Source organism: Naumovozyma castellii, chromosome 3 (genome assembly GCF_000237345.1).
Source record: "Naumovozyma castellii chromosome 3, complete genome".
Lineage (NCBI taxonomy): Eukaryota > Fungi > Ascomycota > Saccharomycetes > Saccharomycetales > Saccharomycetaceae > Naumovozyma > Naumovozyma castellii.
This window is the reverse complement of record NC_016493.1, coordinates 529,325-556,809: the sequence shown is the minus strand read 5'-3', so window position 1 is coordinate 556,809 and position 27,485 is coordinate 529,325. Positions and strand designations below refer to the sequence as shown.

The 27,485-nt window shown below is 36.0% G+C and overlaps 16 protein-coding genes across 16 annotated transcripts; 7 read left to right on the top strand and 9 right to left on the bottom strand.

Annotated features, from left to right (window-relative positions):
* Positions 1–1,425: 1,425 nt before the first annotated feature.
* On the bottom strand, positions 1,426–3,987 carry SEC10 (exocyst subunit SEC10; the record flags this gene model as incomplete). Its single annotated transcript, XM_003675603.1, has 1 exon — positions 1,426–3,987. One exon carries the CDS (start codon positions 3,985–3,987, stop codon positions 1,426–1,428), a length of 2,562 nt encoding a protein of 853 aa, XP_003675651.1.
* A 349-nt stretch (positions 3,988–4,336) lies between these two features.
* Positions 4,337–4,795, top strand: RPS31 (ubiquitin-40S ribosomal protein eS31 RPS31 fusion protein; the record flags this gene model as incomplete). The annotated part of the gene is made up of 1 exon (XM_003675602.1): positions 4,337–4,795. One exon carries the CDS (start codon positions 4,337–4,339, stop codon positions 4,793–4,795), a length of 459 nt encoding a protein of 152 aa, XP_003675650.1.
* Positions 4,796–5,039: 244 nt separating this feature from the next.
* Positions 5,040–5,819, bottom strand: UPS2 (Ups2p; the record flags this gene model as incomplete). The annotated part of the gene is made up of 1 exon (XM_003675601.1): positions 5,040–5,819. One exon carries the CDS (start codon positions 5,817–5,819, stop codon positions 5,040–5,042), a length of 780 nt encoding a protein of 259 aa, XP_003675649.1.
* Positions 5,820–5,870: 51 nt separating this feature from the next.
* On the bottom strand, positions 5,871–6,995 carry ERF2 (palmitoyltransferase ERF2; the record flags this gene model as incomplete). The annotated part of the gene is made up of 1 exon (XM_003675600.1): positions 5,871–6,995. The coding sequence occupies one exon, from the start codon at positions 6,993–6,995 to the stop codon at positions 5,871–5,873; it is 1,125 nt and encodes a 374-aa protein (XP_003675648.1).
* Positions 6,996–7,165: 170 nt separating this feature from the next.
* On the top strand, positions 7,166–7,621 carry CDD1 (cytidine deaminase; the record flags this gene model as incomplete). The annotated part of the gene is made up of 1 exon (XM_003675599.1): positions 7,166–7,621. One exon carries the CDS (start codon positions 7,166–7,168, stop codon positions 7,619–7,621), a length of 456 nt encoding a protein of 151 aa, XP_003675647.1.
* A 570-nt stretch (positions 7,622–8,191) lies between these two features.
* MAP1 (methionine aminopeptidase MAP1) lies at positions 8,192–9,337 on the top strand (the record flags this gene model as incomplete). Its single annotated transcript, XM_003675598.1, has 1 exon — positions 8,192–9,337. The coding sequence occupies one exon, from the start codon at positions 8,192–8,194 to the stop codon at positions 9,335–9,337; it is 1,146 nt and encodes a 381-aa protein (XP_003675646.1).
* Positions 9,338–9,604: 267 nt separating this feature from the next.
* CCT6 (chaperonin-containing T-complex subunit CCT6) lies at positions 9,605–11,248 on the top strand (the record flags this gene model as incomplete). The annotated part of the gene is made up of 1 exon (XM_003675597.1): positions 9,605–11,248. The coding sequence occupies one exon, from the start codon at positions 9,605–9,607 to the stop codon at positions 11,246–11,248; it is 1,644 nt and encodes a 547-aa protein (XP_003675645.1).
* Positions 11,249–11,684: 436 nt separating this feature from the next.
* SLY1 (syntaxin-binding protein) lies at positions 11,685–13,565 on the top strand (the record flags this gene model as incomplete). The annotated part of the gene is made up of 1 exon (XM_003675596.1): positions 11,685–13,565. One exon carries the CDS (start codon positions 11,685–11,687, stop codon positions 13,563–13,565), a length of 1,881 nt encoding a protein of 626 aa, XP_003675644.1.
* Positions 13,566–13,737: 172 nt separating this feature from the next.
* Positions 13,738–15,210, bottom strand: RVB1 (RuvB family ATP-dependent DNA helicase pontin; the record flags this gene model as incomplete). The annotated part of the gene is made up of 1 exon (XM_003675595.1): positions 13,738–15,210. The coding sequence occupies one exon, from the start codon at positions 15,208–15,210 to the stop codon at positions 13,738–13,740; it is 1,473 nt and encodes a 490-aa protein (XP_003675643.1).
* Positions 15,211–15,378: 168 nt separating this feature from the next.
* On the bottom strand, positions 15,379–16,194 carry GPN3 (putative signal sequence-binding GTPase GPN3; the record flags this gene model as incomplete). The annotated part of the gene is made up of 1 exon (XM_003675594.1): positions 15,379–16,194. One exon carries the CDS (start codon positions 16,192–16,194, stop codon positions 15,379–15,381), a length of 816 nt encoding a protein of 271 aa, XP_003675642.1.
* Positions 16,195–16,383: 189 nt separating this feature from the next.
* Positions 16,384–17,259, top strand: ARV1 (sterol homeostasis protein ARV1; the record flags this gene model as incomplete). The annotated part of the gene is made up of 1 exon (XM_003675593.1): positions 16,384–17,259. One exon carries the CDS (start codon positions 16,384–16,386, stop codon positions 17,257–17,259), a length of 876 nt encoding a protein of 291 aa, XP_003675641.1.
* Positions 17,260–17,326: 67 nt separating this feature from the next.
* Positions 17,327–19,666, bottom strand: CSC1 (Csc1p; the record flags this gene model as incomplete). Its single annotated transcript, XM_003675592.1, has 1 exon — positions 17,327–19,666. One exon carries the CDS (start codon positions 19,664–19,666, stop codon positions 17,327–17,329), a length of 2,340 nt encoding a protein of 779 aa, XP_003675640.1.
* Positions 19,667–19,883: 217 nt separating this feature from the next.
* VPS34 (phosphatidylinositol 3-kinase VPS34) lies at positions 19,884–22,508 on the bottom strand (the record flags this gene model as incomplete). Its single annotated transcript, XM_003675591.1, has 1 exon — positions 19,884–22,508. One exon carries the CDS (start codon positions 22,506–22,508, stop codon positions 19,884–19,886), a length of 2,625 nt encoding a protein of 874 aa, XP_003675639.1.
* A 236-nt stretch (positions 22,509–22,744) lies between these two features.
* LIP2 (lipoyl(octanoyl) transferase LIP2) lies at positions 22,745–23,710 on the top strand (the record flags this gene model as incomplete). Its single annotated transcript, XM_003675590.1, has 1 exon — positions 22,745–23,710. The coding sequence occupies one exon, from the start codon at positions 22,745–22,747 to the stop codon at positions 23,708–23,710; it is 966 nt and encodes a 321-aa protein (XP_003675638.1).
* A 47-nt stretch (positions 23,711–23,757) lies between these two features.
* On the bottom strand, positions 23,758–25,137 carry FAR10 (Far10p; the record flags this gene model as incomplete). The annotated part of the gene is made up of 1 exon (XM_003675589.1): positions 23,758–25,137. One exon carries the CDS (start codon positions 25,135–25,137, stop codon positions 23,758–23,760), a length of 1,380 nt encoding a protein of 459 aa, XP_003675637.1.
* Positions 25,138–26,257: 1,120 nt separating this feature from the next.
* On the bottom strand, positions 26,258–27,316 carry RAV2 (Rav2p; the record flags this gene model as incomplete). The annotated part of the gene is made up of 1 exon (XM_003675588.1): positions 26,258–27,316. The coding sequence occupies one exon, from the start codon at positions 27,314–27,316 to the stop codon at positions 26,258–26,260; it is 1,059 nt and encodes a 352-aa protein (XP_003675636.1).
* Between the last annotated feature and the right edge of the window lie 169 nt (positions 27,317–27,485).

Below are 27,485 nucleotides of genomic sequence, written 5' to 3'. Positions count from 1 at the left end.
CTTTTTATTTAAATTTCTTGTTTTATAACTTTAACTTCATACTGGATATAAACGTTTCGTGGCTGAACTTTTCTCTTTTGGCGACATAACTCAATATTATTTCCTTGCCAAATGACCTTCTCTAGTTGAAGAATCTAATAATTCAGGTTGAACAGTAAACAAATTAGCCAACTCTCTAAAAATACGACTTATCTAGAAAATTAGGGATCCTTCATTATTCAATTCCATTTTTATACCCAATAATATCCTTTGTGACAATAATACCACCAATGGAACTAACTTGGAATTTTTCATAATGAGTCAATAATAAATTGAATAAATCTTCCCCTATACTATTTAAGAAACTTTCCAACTTTTTAGGGGGCTGTTTGAGAATATAACGAATTTAGTAAAGTCACTATTTCAATAGCTGGTAATGTATCTTGATCCAATAGTTCTTGGGATTTCTGTATGAAATCTTTTTTCTTCTGTCTTCAAACACATCCGCTCAAAGCATCGACGCCGATGCTTCTTTGAGAGAATAAGGAACTCAAGAAGTACTTTTAACAGGAAATTTCTTCTGTTTAACGATAAGTAGTCTCTTGTGTTGCTTAAATGATCATATGCTTTTATAATTTTTTTGTGAATAAATAATGTATCGTTTGTACTTACGATTTATAATCGATGTTATATTAATATTGCATATAGAAAACGCTTCTAGACGGTGGAACTTGGCAAGGACGAGCAGCTATCAAATAAATAATTTATAATTCGATTACGTTAGCTGTTACTAGTAGAATGCCAATAAATAAAGAGACAAGGAGAAATAACAACACCCCAAGTGCCCTTACTTCACCTCTTTTATCAGGATCCGAAGATTGTTGTACCAAGCGAATCTCCTGGGCAATATTGCCTATCAACTTCCCAACAATCCCTGCAGCTATTGCCCTAGAAAGGATCATCACGAATGATGCATAGCAAAAACAAGTTCCAGAGGGTCCCTTCCCACTTTCCAGGCCGCACATATGCCGCTGGACATCCTCTGCAACCTCACCAATCCCTACAAAAGCTACTATAGCGAAAGCCACAAATGGTCCTTTCCAGTTGGAGCCTTGATGTTTAGCGCCCAAGTCTGTATGTTTTTCCATGAAAGCGTTTCTATTATAGGCGTACTGCTAAACTATCTTGGCTGCCTTCTCTGCCGGAGAATCTTACGTCGCTTATATATTGAAAATTTCAAGAACAATTAGGGGACGGGCACGTCATCTGACCTAGTTACTCACTTAGAGTTGTTGATACTATAAAGGACCCTAACAAAAACATCTATCTCTAAGTTTTCCTTTTTCCCTTTCAAGAATGTATATAGTACCATGTAATAAAAGATATTTGATGTTTATCCCTCATACAAATTTATAAAACTTTTTATTTAATTTTCCCTTTTTTTTTCTAAAATTTCAATTTCATACTGGATATAAACGTTTCATGGCTGAAATCTTCTCTATTGGAAATGTAACTCGATATTATTTCCTTATCAACATCAGCCAAATGACCTTCTCTCGTTAAAGAATCTAATAATTCAGGTTGAACAGTAAACAAATTAGCCAATTCTCTTAAAGTACTAAATTTGTCTAATAAATTAGAAATACCCCATTCTTCAATTGCATTCTGATACCCAATAATATCCTTTGTGACAATAATACCACCAATGGAACTAACTTGGAATTTCCCATAATGAGTTATTAACAAATTGTATAAGTCTTCACCTATACTATTTAAGAAACTTTCCAAATTTTTAGGTTTCAAATATTGTGCTGCTTGAGAATATAAAGAATTTAGTAAAGTCACAATCTCAATAGCTGGCAATGTATCTTGATCCAACAATTCTTGAGATTTCGGTATAAAATCTTTTTTCTTTTGTTTAGATAAAGAATTGGAAAATTTAGATCCATAAACCTGAATAATTTCCTCTAAGATTGTATTAATCAAAAGTTCTGATTTCCTTATTTGATTATTGGTCAATTCAATAATTTGCTTCTTGATCTCTATGGAATTGTTCAATAATGGTAAGAAGACTGCCTTAATCGATGTGGATATCAGACTTAGGATGTCTGTACTCGTAGATATATATTTTAAAAGTGTCAAATCAATGGTTGTAATCTTGTTGATATCCACTTTGCAAATTTGATAAAATACCACTTCTAATGCAGACTCCACATATGTTTCACTAATTCCCATAAACATAACTTCTAATAATTCCAAAGTATAGACGTTTGATTTATTTGGAATCAATTCCATAACTCTTGCTACGGATTCCACCACAGATTTTAGCATTTCATCCACATTTGTTAAGGTAAAAGTATCATCATACTCATATCTTCCTGTTGGATCAGTATCTCCAGAACCTGTCTCAACGTTGCTTAAATCGTTATTATTACTGTTACTAAACCCTAAAGTATTGGAACGACTTAAGGATAAGTGATCCCTATCCAGGTGTGTCTTTAAGAACGTATTGAATTGAGACAATCTACTTCTGTTCGTTGAAGCTTGTCCATTCAATTCAGTAATTCCATAGCTCTCTAAATTTTTATTAAATTTGTTTAGCAATGATCTGGAACGAATTTCTTTGTCATGATTAATATTAAATACTTGTGTACTATCCAATAAGATTGTCTCCAAACTTCTTCTTTCAATGTCAAAATATTTACCACGTTCATAAAGGTATCTTGAAAAGAAATCAGAGTAGCATTGTTCGACCGTTGTATTTAAAATACCATCTATGTCAACTTCTAAAAGTTGGAAGAATTCAGAAAGGTCCTTGACAAATTGACCCAATAAAGAGTAAAGACCATGTAAACTCCTCACATATGCTAGATTGGATAATGATAATGCTGAATTTAAAACCAATTCAAATCGAGGTTCAATCTTTTGTGCAAAAATTCTTTGAATAAATAATCGGATAACATGAGGTGCCCTTTCTTCAAAGACTCTTTTCACAATTTTGGATTCGTTCTTAATGACGGTTTCAATATCATTTAACATATTAATTATTGCATCATCATAAACCACACCATGAGAAGTAGGTTGCAATAATTTTTTTCTCATAGGTTCATCGAATGTAATTTCATTATTTTCATCAAAATCAATTTCCGCAGTATCAATGAAATATGCATGTTGATTAATAAAAGTTTGAATAACGTTAACACCACCATTAAAATGATTCAATATCAATGCAATTTCATTTAATTGACTAAAATTATTATCACGATATGCACTATTAAAATTTGCTAATAAATCATTTTCCATTAATTCTGAATATTTTTCAATAAGTTGTGTAGTTTCAATGGTTTTTGGAATGGAACTTGTTTCCACTTTCAACGAAAGAACTAATAAATTTTTCACTAGATTTGCAGCTTTTAATTTATTGAATGAATCATTGGAACATCTTAATTTCTCCAAATAAACAGACTCTTTCGCAGAATAAAACTCATTATATCGGGAAATTAATTCTACTGAATTAACATATGTTTTTTTCTTCCTTATTGCATTTTCCAATTTATCACCCAAGGGAGACACCACTTGATTTACATTTGTCAATTTATCATCCAATTGATCATATTCGGAAATCATACTCTTCAAATTGGAAGACAATTGTAAAATGTTTTGAGAATGTTTCAATTCTTGTCTTGATACTTGTTCAGACAATTGGTCTTTCTTATTATTTGATTCTTCATTCAGGTTTTTCAACTCCTTTAATGTGGATTCAAAAGTTCTAATAAATGGTTTGGCATCTAGTTTAGTCCATTGTAATTTCGATTTATCGGTACCAGTACCTTCCAACGATGAGTCTGTTTGGTTTATATTGGAGATGGATAAAGTGTGTAAGGGAGTCCTCAAAGTATGGTCCTTAGCTAATTCTTCCACGAATTCATTCACGGTGAGCCCACCAAGGAAATTGTTTGTGTTCAGGAGTTTTCTCCATTTGGAGTCCAGCTCGTACAAAGAGTTCATCTTTGGTTTCCTACTGGGTATTGATCTAACATCACAGGTGGCTCAATCAATCATTCCAATATACATTTTGAACTTTCCAGGTTTGGTAAATTTCTTGTGACTGCTAAAACACCCAAACATCATAAAATAGATCCAAACATTTTTTATTGTTTTTTGTCAATTTGTACGAAAAACAAAAGTTTTAACACCAATTAATCAAACAGATGCAATAAACCTATCATTTGAAATTTCAGGAATATAAAGAAGTTCTCATCTCAACTCTTGGTTACCTTTGCGCATTTAAATTTCAAAGTAAAGAAACCAACTTGGTGAGAAAGAAGCACTAATCCTACATTGCCGACAAGCCAGGATGCAAATTTTCGTCAAGACCTTAACAGGTAAGACTATTACCTTAGAAGTTGAATCTTCTGATACTATTGACAATGTCAAGTCCAAGATCCAAGACAAGGAAGGTATTCCACCTGACCAACAAAGATTAATCTTTGCTGGTAAGCAATTGGAAGACGGTAGAACTCTATCCGACTACAACATCCAAAAGGAATCCACTTTGCACTTGGTCCTAAGATTGAGAGGTGGTGGTAAGAAGAGAAAGAAGAAGGTTTACACTACCCCAAAGAAGATCAAGCACAAGCACAAGAAGGTCAAGTTGGCTGTCTTGGGTTACTACAAGGTCGATGCTGAAGGTAAGGTTACCAAGTTGAGAAGAGAATGTTCCAACGCCACTTGTGGTGCTGGTGTCTTCTTGGCTAACCACGGTGACAGATACTACTGTGGTAAGTGTCACTCCGTCTTCAAGACTAACGCTTAATTTAATTAGTTTAATTATTTGTTAATGTTATTATTAATATATAGTTTCCTCTTTATATTTTAAGTTTTAATCTTCTTTTGCATACATATCATCTTATCATATTTTATTCATTAGATAATTAATTAATTAGTTAATTAATTTATTGGATTGATTTATTTACAACCGATTAAGTTTAGAAGGAATATATTATTAGTATTATCGTGTATTCACATGAACGTTTAATTTTTTTCTTTTTGATGTCAAATTACGAAGAACTTGAATGACCATGAGTTTCATCTCTAATTGCATCCATAAATAAATCATAATAATCCGATAGGATGGAGCATTTCTTTTCAGTTTCCTTAAATAGGGAACCGGCAGTTAATTTGACATCTTCCACAGTTTCATTAACTTTGGACACAATAGAGCTACTTAAATCATTCACGTATCTTTCATGAAATTCCTTTAATACAGATTCAAATCCAATCTTACCCTTCTTAGCATTCTCACAAAATCTATCCACACTCCATTCTTCCATCTTACTACATATTCTCCCAAATGATAACGAACCACCGGCGGTAATCCTGGCACTTTGTTCGAACAAAGTCTTTTCCTGAGGGAAATCAGGATGTGGACTATATCTGACAGTTTCAAAAACGGTTAAAATATTTCTCATGGTTAAGTTACAACTCTTTAACACCAACTCTTTCTTCAGCAGATTCACCGTCGACACTTCTCTGACATAACTAGTATTATCCCCGCCAACCATCAACATGATCCAACGAGGAACACCTTGTCTGACAGTGATCAATCTCTCCGTGACCAACCTATTACCATCATCTTGTAATTCTCTGCGTAGAACATCCACGGCGATGACATGGGTGGAGACTTCATTTGGGTATTTGTTCCAGTTGGCAGCCGAGACCTGGTCCCATGGGTACTCAAAATCCGATGTATTTTGGAATAGCTTCATTATCTGGAAGTGCTTTGTTTGTTGTGTTTGTGATGACCAATAGCTGAGAACATAATATTTCAGTCCCTGCATTTATATATTCTCGCGAGATCTGAGTTTTGCACGTTACAAAGAGAGAGCCGATTAAGCCGCGGTTTCGTTAGATTCCGGGTGACCACTCACCATCTGGAAGGACGTTGACAGGTCCATATGAGTCCAGTCTGTGCCAGCATGGTCTCTGTGTCGAGCACTCACAAGGGCATTGCCCCTGACTTGTAGCATTAGCGACCCCATGTTCTTGAAGAAGCCTCCTCGTTCGAACGGGTTGTCCGGTCTGCGCTTGATCTTGTGGAACACTGGGTTCTTGAACCCAATCTGTTTCAAATACTCTCGAGTGGTCTGTTGCGTCCCCGTCATGAACACATGGTACATTAGTAGAATCATCGGGTACCATATCGTGAGAAACCCATAGACAATTAATAACACCGCCACGGGTGTATCCGTCACATCCGGAGTTCTTGCCACGTCTATGGCTGCGTTGACAATAAGGAATATAGAGGTTAACGTGGAACTTGTTAAGAAAGTGAGGAAGTATCTGTAATTTCTCTGTCCTACACAATTATTTACCCAAACACAATGATGATCATGCATGAGAACGCACGTTTCACAAATGGAACAATGCGATGATCTTGGTGGTCTCCATATTCTGCAGGTCTTACAATATTTTAAAACAATGTTACAGTCTGTGTGGAAGGTGGGTAGAGTAATTTGATTGTAATATTCTTGTGGGATTTGGAAATTTCTTTGTACAGACCCCAGATGAACATTACGTGGTAATACACCGGGGTCACTCGTAGCAGTCTTTATGAATGAACCAAGACAGATGGCCCAAATGTAATAAAACCAAATCACTAACAATTTATAACCCTTTTCTGTATGCCATAGTTTCCCTGTTTCAAAAATTGAAAATAATACCATGGGGATAATTATTATTAGTAAAACACCCAACGATAAATATTGAGTATCCTTCACTTGTCTAAATCGTCCACCAAGGAAAAATATGTAGTTTGTAGTAGTTGGAAGATATCTATAATTTCTTGCATTGTTTGTCTCATTTATTATAGGATCACCGTTGATGGTAATTATCCATCGGAATAGAGTATGGAACCAATTCTTATCTCTCCGCTCCTGAGAGCATTCTTCTTCATAATCAAATTTACTGCTCCTCACAGAATCGGAATAACGGGATGACTTTCTTCGTATCTTCATCCCTTGGCATCACTTCCTTGTGTTTCCGATGCCTGTCTATAACCTTTTGTTTCCATTTTCATTTCCATTCATTTATTTATTTGTGTTGGAAATTTAAGAAAATGTCAAGCCAAGACAAGACAAAGGACAACAACAACAAGAACAAAATACACACAAATATCATACTCACCATGCATCTAAATGAACAAGAACCACATCTTTCCATAGGAATTGAGGAAGAAACTTTTAACGAACTGAGACAGCAAGCAATAGAAGCCCGCTCCTTATCTTACTCACCCTATTCTCATTTCAAAGTCGGATGCTGTCTATTAACCAAATCAAATGACTTTATAAAGGGTGCTAACATTGAAAACGCAAGTTATGGTGCCACCATTTGTGCAGAGAGGACTGCCATAGTAAAGGCAGTGACTGGGGATGAAACTGATAAATGGGTTTGCCTGGCCATATCAGGTGAATCTCTTGATGAATGTATTACACCTTGTGGGATATGTAGACAAACTCTTAGGGAATTTGTTGATGCAGAGTTTCCCATAGTTATGTTCAATGGAGATGGTTCCAAAGTTAAAATTCGGACTTTGAATCAACTTTTACCTGACAGTTTTGGGCCTGATAATTTACAAACTTAAGCAACTTTTATGCATGTCTCTTCTTATTTGACACATCTGAATAACGCATATATAATCTTGCTCATTACGAAGGGTAAGGAATGAACGAAAATAGATTTAATTTAATCCTAAGATGATAAACTGATTTTTTCCCCGACATTAGGGCCTTCCAAAAAGGATCTTACTATCAACGATGTTTCTGCCTTAACAATGTAAGGTAATTAGAGGAAACCAGATCACACAACTATACAATGGAACTGATACAGTCAAGTCAAGAATATCTTATTTTCGGAGTTTGTGATAGATATCACTAGCTGAGTTTACACACTTTCCCTAATCCAAACCTCCTGTTGTCCATTCAGTAACAAATCCTATAAATTCAGAGATAATTCGATTCTTTATTACAATCGACAGTCCATATCAGGCCAGATCCAACGTTATATTCTTTTGTGCTCGGAAATGAAAAATTTTCGATATGAAAATTACTTTATACGCTGATGTTGCAACAAAAAAAAAGAATAGTAAGGAACAAAACATTTCACACTTGACACATTCTTACATACAAGATCCAACTCCGAAAGTATCGCAACCATGACCGCTGAAACTGCTACAATTGAAAAGACATACTGTGCTGGTCTCCAATGTGGGAAGGAAACCACCTCTCAACTGAAGTGTCCCATTTGTTTGAAGGCTGGAATCGTATCAATCTTTTGTGATGAGACATGTTTCAAAGAAAATTATAAATCTCACAAGGCCTTGCATTACAAAGAAGGCGAAGAAGGTGATGAAAAGTCTTCATACGATCCATTCCCTAAGTTCAACTATAGAGGTGACGTGAGACCACATTATCCATTGACTCCAAAGAGGTATGTTCCTGAAGATATCCCAAAGCCAGACTGGGCTGCTAATGGGTTACCAATAGAAGAACAGAGAAATGATAGATTGAACAAGATTCCTATTTATAATAAGAATGAGATCAAGAAGATCAGAAAGGCATGTATGTACGGGAGAGAAGTTCTTGATATTGCTGCTGCTGCGGTAAGACCCGGTATTACCACTGATGAAATAGATGAAATAGTTCATAATGAAACTATTAAGAGAGGTTGTTATCCATCTCCACTAAATTATTATAACTTCCCTAAATCTGTGTGTACCTCTATTAATGAAGTCATTTGTCATGGGATCCCAGATAAGACTGTCTTGAAAGAAGGTGACATTGTTAATCTAGATGTCTCTTTATACTACGAAGGAATGCATGCTGATTTAAATGAAACATATTACGTTGGTGAAAACATCTCCAAGGAAGCTATCAACACAGTAGAAACTGCTAGAGAATGTTTGAAATTGGCTATAAAACATTGTAAACCAGGTGTTACATTCCAAGAATTGGGTGACCATATTGAAAAACATGCTCTTGAAAATAAGTGTTCCGTAGTGAGAACTTACTGTGGTCACGGTGTGGGTAAATTTTTCCATTGTTCTCCAAATGTGCCTCATTATGCCAACAATAGAACTGCCGGTGTCATGAAACCAGGTATGGTGTTTACCATTGAACCAATGATCAATGAGGGTACCTGGAAAGATGTCACTTGGCCTGATGATTGGACTTCCACTACTCAAGACGGGAAGAGAAGTGCTCAATTCGAACACTCTCTGCTGATCACGGAAACTGGTGTGGAAATCTTATCTGCAAGAAATAAGAAGTCCCCAGGTGGTCCAAGATGTAGAACTAAATAAACTGGTGTCTTGTAAGATACATCCAGCATATACTTATATAAACAACAAATAGACTACCACCTCCATTTTCCATATAATACCTAGTTAACATTGTATTATATTTTTCTCTGGAACAAAATATTCGTCGATAGGGATGGATTTCCAGAGTGGCGAAAAATCTTAAAAACATACAAGAAGAAGAACAATTATACGTAGAGAGCAAAGACATATTTGATTCGTGACGAAGGAAGGTCTTGAATATAGCACAGCAGAGTCCCACATTTAATCATGTCACTACAATTGTTGAATCCAAAGGCAGAATCTCTAAGAAGAGATGCCGCTTTGAAAGTGAACGTCACATCCGCAGAGGGTCTTCAATCCGTTCTTGAGACTAATCTAGGTCCAAAGGGGACTCTAAAGATGCTTGTTGATGGTGCTGGGAATATTAAGTTAACTAAGGATGGGAAAGTGTTACTTACTGAAATGCAAATCCAATCACCAACTGCAGTATTAATTGCTCGTGCCGCTGCAGCACAGGATGAAATCACCGGTGATGGGACCACCACCGTGGTTTGTCTGGTCGGTGAATTGTTGAGACAAGCTTATCGTTTCATTCAAGAAGGTGTGCATCCCAGAATCATTACTGATGGGTTTGAAATTGCTAGAAAGGAATCTTTGAATTTCTTGGATGATTTTAAAATTGCCAGAGAAGGAGATGTGGATAGAGAATTCTTATTACAAGTGGCTAGATCTTCATTATCCACTAAAGTGAATCCAGAACTGACTGAAGTGCTAAGTCCTATTGTTACCGATGCCGTGTTGAATGTGTCTCATAATAATGCCCAAAATGCGATGGATCTTCATATGATAGAAATTATGCAAATGCAACATTTATCTCCTAAGGATACTAAGTTCGTAAGAGGTCTGGTATTAGATCATGGTGGTAGACATCCAGATATGCCAACGAGAGTGGAAAATGCACATGTATTAATCTTAAATGTTTCCTTAGAATATGAAAAGACCGAAGTTAACTCTGGGTTCTTTTACAGTTCAGCTGACCAAAGAGACAAATTAGCTGCCAGCGAAAGAAAGTTTGTGGATGAAAAATTAAAGAAGATTATCGATTTGAAAAACGAAGTTTGCGGACTGGATTCAACCAATGGGTTTGTCATTGTCAATCAAAAGGGTATTGATCCAATGTCATTAGATATTTTAGCTAAACATAATATCTTAGCACTAAGGAGAGCAAAGAGACGTAATATGGAAAGATTACAATTGGTTACTGGAGGTGAAGCCCAAAATTCCGTAGATGATTTATCACCATCTATATTAGGTTACTCAGGTTTAGTGTATCAAGAAACCATTGGTGAAGAGAAATTTACTTATGTTACCGAAAATAAAGATCCTAAATCATGTACTATCCTAATCAAGGGTTCCACCCACTATGCGTTAAGTCAAACAAAGGATGCCGTTAGAGATGGTCTTAGAGCTGTGGCCAACGTGTTAAAGGATAGAAATGTTGTCCCAGGTGCAGGTGCATACTTTATTGCTGCCGCAAATCACTTGAAGAAATGTAATATGACCAAATTAGGTGCCAAGGGTAAGACTAAGACAGGTGTGGAAGCATTTGCCGAAGCACTATTGGTCATTCCAAAGACTTTAGTAAAAAATTCTGGTTACGATGCTCTTGACGTTCTTGCATTGTGTGAGGATGAACTAGACGATGCTGCAGATTCTGAGGAACGTAGATACGTGGGTGTTGATCTAAATATCGGTGACACCTGTGATCCAACCATTGAAGGGATCTGGGATTCCTACCGTGTTATCAGAAACGCTATAAGTGGTGCTGCTGGTATTGCCAGTAACCTCTTATTATGTGATGAGTTACTAAGAGCCGGTAGATCCACCTTGAAGGAGGCAGGACCACAATAGAACGAGAGATAGAAGGACCTCAAGCATCATCATAACCAACAACATATAAAATGTACATATATTAATCTATAAAAGATCGTCTAATAATGTCACCAAACTTATTTATTACGCCTCGCGCAACGAAAAAGCCAACAACGAGAATTGGAACAACTTGCTTTATCCATTTCTGAATACAAAGAGAGGAAATAAAGACAGTATTTCAAACAAACCACTCAATTCTATTGTTGGCCATCATTCTAAAAGACACAAATTGAATTCTAGAACAGCGAAATACAAAGCAACCATGGTTGATGACTTATTAATTAGCCAAGATGTTAGTCTAAGAGACATGCAAATACGTATGTACATACAAGAAAATCCCTTCTTCTTCATCTCTATTATACATTACTAACTCGATACTCCTTTACAATTATTATATACAGAAGCTGTCCTCAAGATGTTATTCCTCAATAAAGAGACGGCCGACACAAATCTGGAGGATACGTTTAACGATCAAGAATTACTTTGGAAAGTATTGGTATTGGACAAGAAGAGTACGGCCATTGTCTCCTCCATTTTACGTGTCAATGACTTGTTGAAAGCTGGCGTCACAGTACATTCATTAATAAAACAGGATAGAGCACCATTACCGGATGTACCAGTCGTTTATTTCGTATCGCCATCGCAGGAAAATATCGATATTATTGTTCAAGACTTAAAAGATGACAAATATTCCGATTTCTACGTTAATTTTACTTCCACTCTAGACAGAGAGTTATTAGAAGCCTTTGCACAACAAGTGGCAATTACAGGAAAGTCGGAGAAGATCAAACAGGTTTTTGATCAATATTTAGACTTTATTGTAACTGAACCTGAATTGTTTTCCTTAGAATTGCCCAACTCATATGCATTACTAAACTCTCCATCTGCCTCAGAAGAATCAATTAATACCTTATGTGATAGTATTGCCGATGGGTTATTCAATTCCGTAATGACAACAAAATCAATCCCCATCATTAGAGCACCAAGTGGGGGACCTGCAGAAATGATAGCAGAGAAATTAGGTAGAAAGCTACGTGACTATGTTATTAATACCAAGTCTTCCACTAGTTCGACATCATTGACTAATACTGATTCTTTTGAAAGGAGTGTCCTGATTATTCTGGATAGAAAAATCGATTTCGCATGTATGTTTTCTCACTCGTGGATTTATCAATGTATGGTCTTTGATATATTTAAATTATCAAGAAATACTATTACTATCCCTGTGAAAAATGAATCTGGTGAAGTAACAGAAAAGAGATTTGATATCGAACCAACTGATTTCTTCTGGAATGAGAATTCTCATTTACCTTTCCCTGAAGCTGCTGAAAATGTGGAAATTGCCCTATCAGATTACAAAAATGAAGCTGCAGAAATAACTAAGAGAACAGGCGTCACTAACCTAACTGATTTGGATCCAAATTCTGCAAATGATACAACGCAAATCCAAGAAGCAGTCAAGAAATTGCCGGAATTGACAGCCAGAAAGAATATTATTGATACACATATGAATATATTTGGATCTCTGCTATCAGAATTGGAAACCAAAAATTTGGACAAATTCTTCGAAATTGAACAAAACGTGGACGGATCTAAATTGAAAACTCAATTCCTAGAAATATTAAATGATAACAAGACTAATAATCTAGAAGACAAGATGAGATCCTTTATTGTACTATTCTTGACTTCAGAAAAAGGTTTATCAAAGGACTTTATCTCAGATGTGGAAAAATATTTTGCATCAAATGAATATGACATCAGCGCATTGAAATATGTTTATAAATTAAGAGAGTTTATGCAATTATCCAACATGAGTTTACAAAATAAATCTTTAGAAGATGGTAACAACAATGGGAATAAATCTGCTAAAACAGGTAACTTATCACTTTCTGGATTATATGGGCTAACCGAAGGAAGTCTTCAAGGTGGTGTCGGTAGTTTAATATCGGGTATCAAGAAACTACTACCTGAGAAGAAAACTATTCCAATAACAAATGTTGTCGAAGCCATTATGGACCCTCTAAATAGTTCACAAAAAAATTTAGAGACCACAGATAGTTATCTGTACATAGATCCACGTATTACTAGAGGTTCACATACAAAAAAACCCAAAAGACAATCATACCATAAATCTTTAGTATTTGTCGTTGGTGGTGGTAATTATTTTGAATACCAAAATCTTCAAGAATGGGCACATTCTCAATTACATAATCCAAAGAAGGTTATGTATGGTAGTACCACAATCACTACTCCAGACGAATTTTTGAAGGAAATATCAGAACTAGGCTCTGCCTAATCACCATTCGCCAATCTTTTGTCTTCATTGGCAAAACTAGAGGGAGCTAGAACCCAAAGTACTATATGTGGATTTGTTATAGATATATATATATAAATTTTGTTATTCTTTTAGGGAAATTACAGTCTATCTACATAATATCTAATATAACCTACTCCTTGTTATAAAACAATTACAAATAGTTTGCAGTGGTTTCCAGTATTTTTGTAGATCTCTTGGCATCCAAAAATAAGAACTTTGCTTCTTCAATATCACTAACCAGTATCTCTTTACGTCCAGCAGTATCGGCTAATATTCCTGCAGGTGATAGAAGCTGTAAAACATAACGTAATGAAGTTTCTGTCCCTAAAGTTGCCAACAGATCTAATGATTCTGGTACCACGTCCAAGTTTTCCACTTTAGCTCTTCTTTCAATAATGCTACGAATCTCCTCCTTATTGTATGGTAAAGTACGCACAATCAATAATCTGTCAATCAAATCAGGTGGAACACCATGTGGAGATACAACATCCTCAGTACCACGTACTGTTGTCATACCTCTATTTGATGCTAAGACTACCACTGGAGCAATATTTGACTCAAGGGCTCTATTCAAATATGTAAATATTTCAATGTCCAACATGTTAACTTCGTCAATGAATAAAACACCTGGAACTAATTCTGCTACACCTTGATCAATATATTTTGCCACCACTTTATTCACTTCTTGTCTTAGCTTTTCAGTTATCTCAGTCTTCTTTGGTTTTAGTAATTGACCCATCATGGAGACTACGTCTTGGCCACCTTGAGGTCTTGAATTGGCGATATCTAGATCATGTAAAGTAACATCTTGGACGATTTCCTTTTTCTTATGAACTTCTCCCTTTGGTAATGGAACATATTCTTCCGTTTCTAAATCAAATTCTGTAGCATAGGCATCTGATCTACCAACTCTTTTTACTGCACCTGTGTTGGCCTCAATATAGATAACATCTCCCACGTTAACCTTCTCCTTTTGAATACTTTCATAAATGGAAGGATCTAATCTTAAGGTTTTACTACCCTTAGCAGACTTTAACCCTACTACAACATGGGAAATAGTCTTCCCATACCCACCTAATGGATTTTCTGCATCTTCTGGAGTCAATTCTGTAACTTCACCTTCATAGACTTCCTTTGTTTCTTTAATTCTTAACCCAATTGCCCTTCTGAAATTTTCCATCAATGCTTCTGTCTTCTTGACTTCAACGGAATATAATTCACTCCCAACTAGTGGACAGAATGGAACTTTAGGTCCCAATTCCTGAGAGATTGCTAAGGCAAGTGCCGTTTTACCAGTAGATGGACCACCGGCTAAAAGAATAGCTCTTCCTGACATCTTTTTGGCTTTAATTAAGTCCACAATAACACCACATGCTTCACGGGCTTCAATTTGTCCTACGAACCCTCCTTCCACATTCTTGGCCACACCTGTCTCGTCAAGTCCCAGACCTTTAATATGTGTATGAGCTGCTGTACGAGCGGCAGAACCGCTGGAAGCGGAGGCAGAATTTGAGTTTGAGTCGTTGTTCACTTCAGTAATAGTTACCATTCTTTCAATGTAATTATATGTGCCACTTTCTTTAGTTTTATGGGCCTTTAATATTTTAATATCAGGATCCTTCATATATAAACTTTTCAATCTTAAAGAAATTTTATCTCTCCGGCTTAAAAAAATCTGTCGCTGAATACGACTGCAATTTTTATTATATGTTAGCAGTTAAAGATACAAATGATTATGATTATGACTATTATGACTGTTCTATTTTACTCTATTTAACGTCGGCAACCCTTTCTACATCTCCTCTACGTCTATTTGATCGTTGGGCTCCTTTTGTTCTTGCGCTTCCGCCCATTGCGTCACATCGTCAATATAAGATAAAATAGTGGCTACACTCTCTGGGTTTCTTGCCTCTAAGGGTAGAAATTGAACCATACCAAAATCATCAACTAGATTGGCAATACATTGATTTAAGCGATGGAATTTAGGGTTCATCTCGGCATCAATCTCATTACCTAACAGGTTCGAATCAGGATTTAAGAATCTTTTCAGTTTCTTTCTGTTGTATTCTCCTTTGATCAAATCCAATTTACTTAACACATTTATATGTGGCAATTCCAATAGGATCATTGCAGACATTGCCGATAGAGCACCACTAAAGAACTTTGACGTATCTATCACGAAGGGTGCCTCTAAAAGGTATGTTGCACATAAACTAAAGTTTAATTGTCCTTGTAGATGACGAACAATGTTGGGTAGTACTGGGATGTGTGTGTACAGTTCAATCTGTCCCGGACAATCGAAGATTAAATATTCATCATTGTAGTCGCCAATTTCTTCATCTAACCAATCCATATTCTTTAAGAGATATTCAAAACAGTAGATTAAAGCCCCGTTGGGTCCCAACTCTAGTTCTTCCATGACATCATCTAGCGAGATCAAATCTCTAATGTCGATAGTGAATTCATATTGATTAGGTTCAGCAGCAGGATCCAAATTCACGATATGGGCTCTACGGCCAATAGTTTGCATATGGGAAATGATAGAGTTACAAAACGTACTCTTACCGGCACCAGCTGGGCCAAGGACTAATACACCTACTCTAGACATGCTGATTGGATAGTTTATGGGTATGTGGTTTTAGTTCGTGGAGGTGTTAAATCGTTCAAGTGAAGCAAATATTTGAAATTTGGGCATCGCTTAAGGAATTTTCCAAGCCCGTAGTTCGAGATGTTAAAATGGTAGAACCACGAAGACAGCAACAGTGACAGCATATATCACCAAAGCTAATTCTGCGTTATGATTTGCATTGAATGTTGCCATCCGACGGACTCTTTATACACGGTGTATTCCAATCATCACATCCAGTTGACCGATTGCAAGAACTGCCATAATGTAGTGGATAGATATGTGGAAATAGATAATGTACTGCTCTTCATTGATCTTTTATTATTGAAACATGATGCTTATAGACATCTCGTCTACAATTCACTGGAAGAGACATTGTTGAAATATGATCAATGGAAACCTATCACTAGCCTATCTGTATTGACCACAAACGTGAGAAATTGGATTTTAAAATTTGACCAGCTAAATAGGTTATGGATCCTGTTACTTACCTTTGAAATTTATTTAATGTGGGTTACTGAAGAACAAAAAAAGCCTTGGTCCCGATCATTATTGACAGGGAAAGTGCTTTTATGCGAGGTTCAATACCAATATCTTTATTTTGCTCTATATTGTTTGATTGATATATCCATATTCCATTATTTGACACAATTCTGTATTATATCATGGATAAAGTGGGGTCAAAATATAAACTTTGCCAAACATATCATATCGTACACCATTTTAATATCATATTGCGCTAAGATATTCCCAATATTAATGCTAATTTGGCCTTATGATACCATATTATCAATGAGTATAATCAAATGGATTGCCAATATTTATATTGTCGAGGCATTAAGAATAGTAACACGATTACCATATTGGAAGATACTTGGTATCCTCTTATTTGTATCATTGTGTCGATTCGTTTTAGCAACTCCCATTTTGATCTTCCTAACCTGTCTAGCTACCAATGACTTTGATTACTTTACGACTTATTTGTATTCTGAAGTAGTAATGGAATTATACTGGCTTAACTCTTTGAAAAAATATTTCTTTCTATAAGATATGTATTATTTAACTTAATTAATTACAACACTTGCATATTCCTTCCATTTCGTACCTTTTAAGTTTAGCTCATTTGAGGAGACTCAAGTCCATCCACCAAATAAGGATATTCATAAGATTCAGTTTCCACCGGGGAGCAAACCAATGAATTATCTCTCTCATGTTCACGAATAGAACTTAACGCAATATAATGCGACAATGGTAGGTAATTCTTTTCAAAATCCCACCAATAACTCAAAGTAATAAATGGCAGAGGGAACAACCATGATGATAAAATCCATCCACCATCGAACCCTGCAAGAGTACCTGTCATCGTTAATTGGAATAATAAAATTCCTAATATGACTCTCCTAAATATCAACGGCCACACTTTCCCCGTGGAATGAGGTAGATGATCCGTAGCATAAATTAGTTGATACTTGTAAACATAAAATCCAATTATAAAATAGGCCAATCCTGATACAAGAATTCTAGTACTCATTACACTGTATAACAAAGTGATGATCAGTATCAATATTGGTTGAGGTAATTGTAATCCAAAATTGAAAATTGGTGGGTTATAAAGTTCCTTCCTTTGTCTTGGGGTCTTAGCTTGAATCTTCACTAAGGGGAATCCAATTAGACTACCAGCCAATAACAATTTGAAGGGAAACATACCTATACCTTGTAATATAATCAAATCCACATAAAATAATGAAAATTCTTTCACGGATGTAGCCAATTGATATGCAATTTTCGTAGTATCACTTAAATAACCCCAATAGTTAGAAGCAGTCCCTGCCAATGTAAAGACCAGGAACAAGTTGACGAAAATATAAAAAAAGTTCTTGGAGACTAATGAAATTTCCTCTTCACTATAAGATACCAACCCTTGTAGAGACGTTAGATATTCGTAGAAATATGGAATTCCAACGTTTAACAGTGTGAAAATATATGTTGGTAATAATCCTGTTACAAGATTCTCTGCCCAACGATGTTCCTTTAAAATCTTACCCAAACTTGGCCAAAACCTAGAAATAGACTTCAAGTTCAATAAGGTAGCTAAATAGGAGACAGGAATAATCAAAAATATACTGGATAGACCAATAAATACAGTTACAGAGTAGATCTTGGTCAATCTATCCTTTCTTGACAAACAAACATTATCCCACTTTATGTCATGAGGAGCAGGTGCCAATCTGGTAATAAAATAGTGAACACGAGGATCTAAAACAGCTTGTGCTGCCATTTGTGCATTCGCCACGGAGTCCATGGTAACGAATGCCGTTGGGGTTGCTGAATAATGCTTTTTTCTTGCATCGTTTATCTCCTGATCTATGAACTTTAATTGACTTTCCAAATGATCAATGGCGTCGATCTTCTCTCCAAACAATCCAAACAACCCCACCTTCATGGTTGGTCTCTCTTTCAAACTTACCTCTGCATACAAAGTATTATCTTCTTCGTCACCAGGTTCAGCATTACTAACATCTGGGAGGGTGGTCGGTGTTTCATCATCTCTCCCCAAGTGATAGGTTTCAGGGTACGATTCACGAGAGCGTAAGTGAGGTGGGCATTCTGAATATTTCAATTCTAACAATTTTAAAACCTTTTCTCTGTAATGGAATAAATTATTTAAGGGACCCCACTCCCTACAAATGGTAATTGAAGAGACCGTCCCGATCTTCAATTGTTCAATTCTATTTTTCAGAGCTTGCATGTCACGTAGCTCAATAGGGATCCCTGACAATCTAATAGTTCTATCTGTTATAGTGTTTTGCCTTCCTAGATATGACTGTCTAGTACTCACAGTCAATTTAGTTTGAGTTAATAGCATATGAATTGCAAGGAAAGTGAAAAAGTATGTAAATATCACATACATCCACAAATATAAATTAGCCCTCTCTGGTGCCTCAATTGGCATATCCTGACTAACTTTGAGGTACCTTTTCATGAGTCCAAATTTATTATTATCAGATCCATCATCATATTCCCCTGTAAAATGATATCGAATCGGCGAGATTATGCAGATGGAGAAAAAGCAGTACGAGGCCAATAGCTTAATACACATCTTGAAAAATCCTAAGAACACAAACGCATCCAGCCCAGCATACTCTAATACCTGCTTATCATTGATCTCATATAATTTAGTTAACCAGCCAAACAGCAGGTTTTCATTCCACGATGGCAACCCAAGACTTCCACCGTCTTTATATTTTCTACTGGCATATAACTTTGGCATCTTCTTAAGAAGTATAGAAAATGATAACAACGCAAATAGTCCGAGTAACGTAGCAATGGTAAGTTGTGTTGTTACCACCATTGCTGTAGGTTTCCTGAAATCATGCGAATCATCATCACCGAAGCTCAGCTCAGCATTCGCCTTCTGTAGGTACAGATTTATATTCCGGAAATGTTCCATCATTCCACTATTTCTACCCAACTATCAACTGGCTTACAAAAGTAATCTTGGTGTCTTTATTTGTCTTCCTGTAGTTCTTCGAGTAAAACAGGGGCAATAAGAAGATGTTCTTTATTGATTTAATGCGGCATCTACAATCTTTGATTACGTAATTTATGACTGGAATAATATTAAGGTTAACTAAAAAGTGTCTTTTATGTAAACGCTAGACTAAGTGGGTTCAGGCCCTCCAATACTGGGCGAGATTATGCAAATGATCGATAAATATCGGTAATACTGCGTTCAAACTATCGTTGATCAAAGTTTGAAAGTGAATCGTCGCCTGTTCTTCAGACATATCCAAATTAAACCTTTCCTGCACTTTCAAGATAGCACCATTGGGATCAATTCTAATGTCTGGAATATTGGACATTTTCATCAATTCAAACAGATTCAATATCAGCCCAGCATTGCGTCTCAGTATGGAATATGCTACGAAGCAGTAACTTCTAAATTTATTGTAGTTTGATGATTCGGCCCCACCGAATGCCTCGATTATTTGAGGTGGTAGTTTCATCAATGGGGGGAATGGTTTGGGATCTTGCCCCAAGATGTAACCAAAATCTACGTGGAAAAAATGACCATCAGGAGTAATTAATAGATTATCTAGATGTCGATCTCCGACACCTAAAATGTATGTTATCACACAATAACCAGCACAGGATTTCACAAAATTATCCATCACCCAGGCTTGAACACCAGACTCCTCATTTTCATCGGGGTATTGTACTTTAAAGAAGGGTAAGATGCCATGGAATTTACCTAAGATTGCTGCCATCGTCTCATTGGGGATGAATTGAATGGCACCTTCTTGCGGCCCTGTGGCCAATATTTTATATGGCATTAGTTTCAGATCAACATTCTCATTCTTGAGTAACTCGTTCATTAATGTAATAATTTGTACCACTAGTTGATCTTGTCGTAGATCATCACCAACCTTATACATTATTGGGTAAAGGGAACCACCTTCAGTCTTGAAAGTTATCTTCAATGGAGATAGCGAACTCTTAAACACTTTCGAGCTTTCAGGAATAACATCCATTAAACGGATATCGGGGTCCAATGGTAAGGACACAGGTCTCACTCTCAGCAAATGACGTACTCTTGTTGTCAATAAGTGGGTCAATAGCTCCAACTTCTTTCCCGTGGTATCTTTTAAATTTTTGACATCCTCACAAATAGAATTCAAACTATCTATCAGTAAAATTTGATCATCCAAAATACTTTTATGCTCTGGTAAGAGTCTACTTTTAAACGACGCCAATATTTGACCTAGATACGGATTATCTTGTGATTCTGCCTTTAAATACCAATAAAAGAAATTACCCAATCTAGAATTCTTTAGAGCTCTTCTAATAAGGAATTCAGCTAAAGGTGAGATAACGATGGGCATCTCATCTAGGTTTAAATTATTGATCGATTTACCAAGGGTTAAGAGAGAAGAATTCAATTCAGTGGTTTTTGGCATAACGTTTTGAGATTTTCCTAAATGTTGTGTTCCATTCATGTCAACAATGGTAAATTCACTGTTCGTCTTATCAGAGAACGTGGAAATATTCTCAAAACAAACTGCCTGCACCAATTGAAGGAGATATAGTTCTAACTCAGTATCTGAAGCTTTCTTCAGTCTATTTACTGCATATGATCTCACTGAAAGATTTTTGAAGGTGGAGCCTAACAATTCAATAGCATCGTCAATGTCAATCTCCGCCCATTGATCCATTAAATCCAACACTTCTGAACGCTCCGATTCTTCAGCAAGATTTGTACTTCGCAGCAGTTTTGTTAAGGCTTTCTTATTATTCATTAAATAATACCTATATTTCCAAATGGAACCTTTCTCATGGGCAGTCAATTTTGTTCCAGGTGGATAATTGATTATTTTATTCAAATAATCTCTCTTCTTTGAGTTCGGTTTCACTTGTTTATCCACATTAGAATGCTTAGCAGCTCTCTCTAATCTTCGATATTTTTCCTCTATTGGATCTGCATTATATTGATCTGGATCATATATCTTCAAAGTAGAATGGAGTTTCGAACCTAAGGAAATCTTTAATCGTGAATCATTCTTAGTATAATCAACCATCTCGTTTGTCACTTCATAATTATGTAAAGTTGGAAAATTCTGTTGTGTATCCTGATTCAAACTTTCAGTATAGACTACAGGGAGTTCAGGGATAGGGAATTCAATATTAAGTACAAACGTTCCTGTTGGCCAATTCCTACCCTCTTGCTGTTTTTGCAATTTAGGTAGCGTAATATTATCCAGCCAATCCACTTTTTTAATTTCTCCCTGGTAGTATTTATTCAAAGAGTTTTGAATTGTATCATCACTTATCGTCTCCACCCCATTGGGAACATCATAACGAAACTTTAATGACTCCTGACCTCTCTTCAAAGAGCAATCTTTCAGATTAAAAATTGATGTCTCTAGCGTATAGAAAGGAACTCTTTTGGATCCATCGTACTCCCATAATGTAATTCGAAGTCTATTAGACATGTTCAATTGTTTTATATGAATCGGTAAAGAAAGCCAATGATCCCATTTCCTCGAGTGTTTGAAAGAAACATACGGCGTCCAGACAGGAATAGTAAGATTCCTATTACGTTCTTCATCAAAGACTTGCACAGAGACTATGAAATTACTGTTTGTGAACACATTTGAACCTAATTGGGTTAATTTTGGGTTCTGCAATTTTTGAGATGGTTTCAATAGGGGTTTCTGTCCTTCTAATGACTTGATCTTTATTCGGAGGGGGAGTTCTAGGTCCTGGGAGACACAGAACGTCACGTTATTGGAGGGCATGCTTGTTTCTGTCCGTATTGCGATTGTTGCTTTATGGGTTATAAACTGCTTAATTTTCGTTCATTGACGTATACACGGACTATTTTATATCGCCAATTTATTTCACCATTAAAGTTGCAATGGAGCTTCAATACCTCCAAATTCTTTGACTGTTACATGCTGGTGTGCTTCTGAGTGTGCTATCTGTCTAAACCTTGCGTACTGCTGGTCAAATTGAATTAACTAGGATTGGTGCAATGTTAGTATCGCGGATAACAGCAAGAAGCTCTTCATTGATAAAAACCTCGACACTACCCTCATTATCATATATCCCAATACCTAAAGCTTATTCTACATACCCAATAGATGAATCTGCCAAAACAATTAGACATTTGCAATTTAAGAACCGCATACCCTTTGAGAAAGGTCTCAGAATACAGGAAAAATTGGCAAGGGTACAATTGGATATGAAGGATATACACTCCAAGATTCAAAAAAAGTTGACTGACTTGCAAAAGGAACATGTGAATGCTACTATCAATGAGAATGAAAAGAAAATTATTGACAATATTCTTGCAATGAAACCGAATCCGATTGTCTTAACATTCGAGTTTGAACCGACATATACTGGTGGTAAGAGAGTTAAGAAGGTGATAACAAAAGAACAGATGGCAGCATTTGAAGAGTTTGTTCCTTTGGAACAGAAGAAGAATCCCAAACCTAAATTTGTGCAAGTGGAAAGAGGTGGTCAAATTACTTTTCATGGGCCGGGACAGATGGTAGCCTACATTATAATGGACTTAAAATCCTTCCATGATTATCCAGCGAAATGTCTAGTATCTGATATTGAACAGGCCACTATAAACACTTTGGAAAATATCCCAATTGGGGAGGAGAAACTACATTTGAAAACCATGCGAACAGAGAACACAGGTGTTTGGACAAAAACAGGGGGCAAGATAGCCAGTCTTGGAATCCATGTTAGGAGGTCAATTACTACACATGGAGTTGCCATTAATGTCAATCCAGACCTCTCTTATTTAAATTCGTTTGAAATGTGCGGTTTATCAAATGCAAAGGCAACTTCAATAAAAGATCAAGTCCCGGATGCGAATATAACTGTGGAAGATGTAGCAATAACGTTTGTGAAAGAATTAGCCAAGCTTCTGGGTGTGAAAAGGGTAGAGAGAATGCAAGCAGATGATATTAATCTGGATCAATAGTAATTTCCTGTAAATAAAATATTATCTATTCATTATGACTTTGGTCCTCATTTATATGATCTAAATATATATCTAAGGGTAAATGCAAGTATTCCAAGGGAAACGGCACCAAGAGTAAACAATATTAGATGTGACCTTGATTTTTTGACCTCTTTATCAATGTTATCTGTTCTCTTTAGTTTCGACATTTCCTCCTCTTGAAGACGCTCTGCATCTTCAAGAGATTTATTTTCTTTAGTTAATTGAGCATTTTTAAATGTTTCCACTTCTAATCTTGTTTTTAGATCTTCTAGTTCCATTTCTATACCACTGATTTCATCTTTAGATCGCTTTTCATCACGCTTAATGGAGCGTTTCAATTCTGCCTTTGCACTTTCAATTTCATTAATTCGTTGTTGATGTTCCGCCATTAGGACATCTTGTTCTTCTGAAAGTTTTTTCCGAAGATCATTCTGTAGTTGCATTAATTGATGATCATTCTTTTCTAATATAAGTTTGTTGGAATAGTCCAATGATGCGGTATAATTGACAAGAAACGACTCAATGCCTCTTAATTTCGTATAATCATATTTCCTCAGAGAGATATCGGATGCAATAGATTTAATAGTATTTGTTAAATTGGAGCTTGTACCAATTGAATTATTGATAAATATACCACTAAGTACTTCTGTGTCAGTGCCAAAAATAGTCTCTTCAAGCTCAATATTGTCGGTATCACCAAACAAACTTGTTTCAAATGCAGCTCTCTGTATAAGCGACAAATCAACATCTTCGACAAAGGATATATCTTCTCTGGGATCCACCTCAGGACACGTTGGAATCAGAGGTAGGACATGTATATCTTCAACAAACGCACTAATTTTTCTATGCTCGAATTTGGTGTCAATATCAGTACCTAGATCTAAAACGTCTCCGACATTCAATTCTTTATCTCTTTGATCTATTCTGTCTCCGTTAACAAAGGTCCCATTACTTGATTTCAAGTCTTTGATGTATATGGCACCGTTTTTGGGGTTACAACTTAATAATGCATGATTTCTTGACAACACCCTTGAATCAAAATATCCATTATCCTGCCTCACTTGCACTGTCTGCTGTTGTTGCTGTTGAATGTTCTCATTATTTTTACCATTACCTCCACTGCTACCATTATTGTTATTGTTGTTATTGTTGGCACTGCTATTGTTATTGGCAACGGGTCTACCAAACTTCAACCCGTCAGGTTTAAAGGGCACAATCAAATATTTAGAATCAAATGTCCCATTCAAAGATCTCAGAACGACCACTTTCACATATTTTCTTCTTGGGAACATCAGATGGGCACGTTTAGACGGTATTTCCTTCACGTCTCTAGATCGCGTATGCCCCTTCTTCTTCTTAAGGTTATTAGTCAATGCTTGTGTGCTACCCTTCCTTGTAATATCCATTGCAATGGCAGGAATGTTTAGTCAGTTCTATAAGTGGAATGAAGGGTGGTAAACTGGTTTGAATACTCTTGATTGCTTGGCAGTGTGTTTTACCTATTCGATCTGGAATTTAAAACAATCGAAAAATTCATTCATTGCACAACAAGAGTTTTATGTCTGACAGAAAAAATGAAGCCGCAAATAATAGTAGGAGAAGTATTTTACTATTATGAACTCTGAGTTTGAATTTTTCAAGATGGGTATCCAATTCAAGTTATCAAGATGAGTGGTTCCACGGAGAAAGTATCTAGTTTCATGCTACATAAGAACAAGGTACCATTTAAGGTCCCATCGAGAAAGAATCACGTTTTAGATCAAGGAATATTAGGGAACAGAAGAATAGGAAGCAGGCTTTCTTGGAATATTATGGACCTGAACAAAATTGGAACTGAACCATACTCTGAAATAATAGACACAACCGCCAAGTATACTGTAATCGATTATAATCGTGCAGTATTTCTGCTACCTCTCTAACTGTCAGAGCTATGGTAATCTCATAATAATTGTATGATGTGTTATTTAAATTATCTCAGTATTTAACAGTTTTGATGAAAGATGAGAATGCTTTTTCCGATATTAATTGAATGTTAATGATATAAACCAAAAAAGACTATTTTGACATACATACACCACAAAACCTGGCTATCAAAACAACAAAAACGACAACTACATGTATGTTGCTATAATCTCCACAATCTTTTTTCTATTAGAATTTATTTAAACGAAAGGGAAACGTAATGCAAAACTTTTGAGGATAAAAAAATCATGAAAAAATTAACTGTTCGAATCACTTCTCCAATAGGTCGTTTTCAATACACTATTAAATCAAGCCTCAAAAAAGGGTAAGTTAAGGAATAACAGTGTAATGTATAATTTAGAATTGATAGCTACATCAGGCGGGAACCGAAAATAACGATTTATCTTAGTCAAAAAAGATGGTATAGGATCCCTTTGTTCATAATAAGGAACCAAATCAACTATTTCTACTCATTATGATGATAATTACCACAAAATGACGTTTTTTTTCAAGAAGTCGTCAAACCATCTTCATTATGCATTATTGTTAAAAGAAGACTGCTGATCAGTTATTTATTATACACTCTTCCACGGTAAGATTGATGTAGTGATTACTAATGGTACCATCCAAAGCTGCCAATTTGGAAGTTATACTGATCAGAGAGGGATCACTAGTTGTAATGGCTAATTTTTCTAACTCTGTCACAACTTTATTATCAAAAGTTACACATCTGCTTAAAAACCTCTGAGCTTCCGCAAGCGTTGTTGCCTCTGTGTTGAATGTAGACATCATAATATTATTCAATAAACTTGGTTGCTCAATATGTACCCCATTCTCTGTGAGAATTTCCGTAGTGCTCTTATCCCTGTCAGTTTTCAATTGATCTTTAATTTTATCCGTTATCGATTTACCTGTAGTTGGATCGATTTCACTCCAAGGTTTCTTGGTTACTTTGGCCAAATTCCTGAAGTCTATACTTATCTCATTCTTAAACAGCACCAATTCTAGTGATATTTCATGATGAGTGGACTCGCAAATATTCTGACAATCTTGAAACATTTGCTTCATAATATAATTATTATTATAGGGGAAAATCAATTCTTGTGGCGGGTTCTGTAACAATTGAGTGGAGGCAGTCAATAATTTTAGTACAATACCAAATGTATCTGCAAATTCTTGAACATCTTCCACTAACTCTAAATCCTCCAACATTTTCAATAATTCAGTCAGGTTATCAATGATGGATTCCAACTGTAACAAAGGGTACTTCCTGCCCGTGTTCATTCGATATAACGTGGGTCTCCCCTTCTTGAACTCCTTAAATCGTACTACTGCCTGGAAATCCAATACGTATCCACCTTGTCTCGTGATGACACCCTTAATGGAGGGCAAATCGTTTGATTGTGAGGAATCCACCCCATTAGTACCATTACTAATGGGCATCTTGAATATCTGATCACTATGTAGCATATCGAGACATTTTTCTACGTTGTCTATGATGTTTGGGAGTTCCGGTTTGATGATTTCGTTAATAAGCCAACGACGTTCGTTCGTGTGGTCTATTATGGGGTCAAATTTGTCTTGGCCACCAAAATAATCATCTGGGTATAGTTCTGTAGTCATTCTACTCTCTTGTTTGCCAACGTTAAGAAAGTAACTTTAGTTTGATCAATTCAATGGAATGATGGTTTAAGTTAACTTTACAAATTTTGTAAGGCGCGTGTGGATTTAAAGAATCAATTATTCGAAACAAAGGTGACAGGAATAATAAAGATAGATTTTCATTATTAGT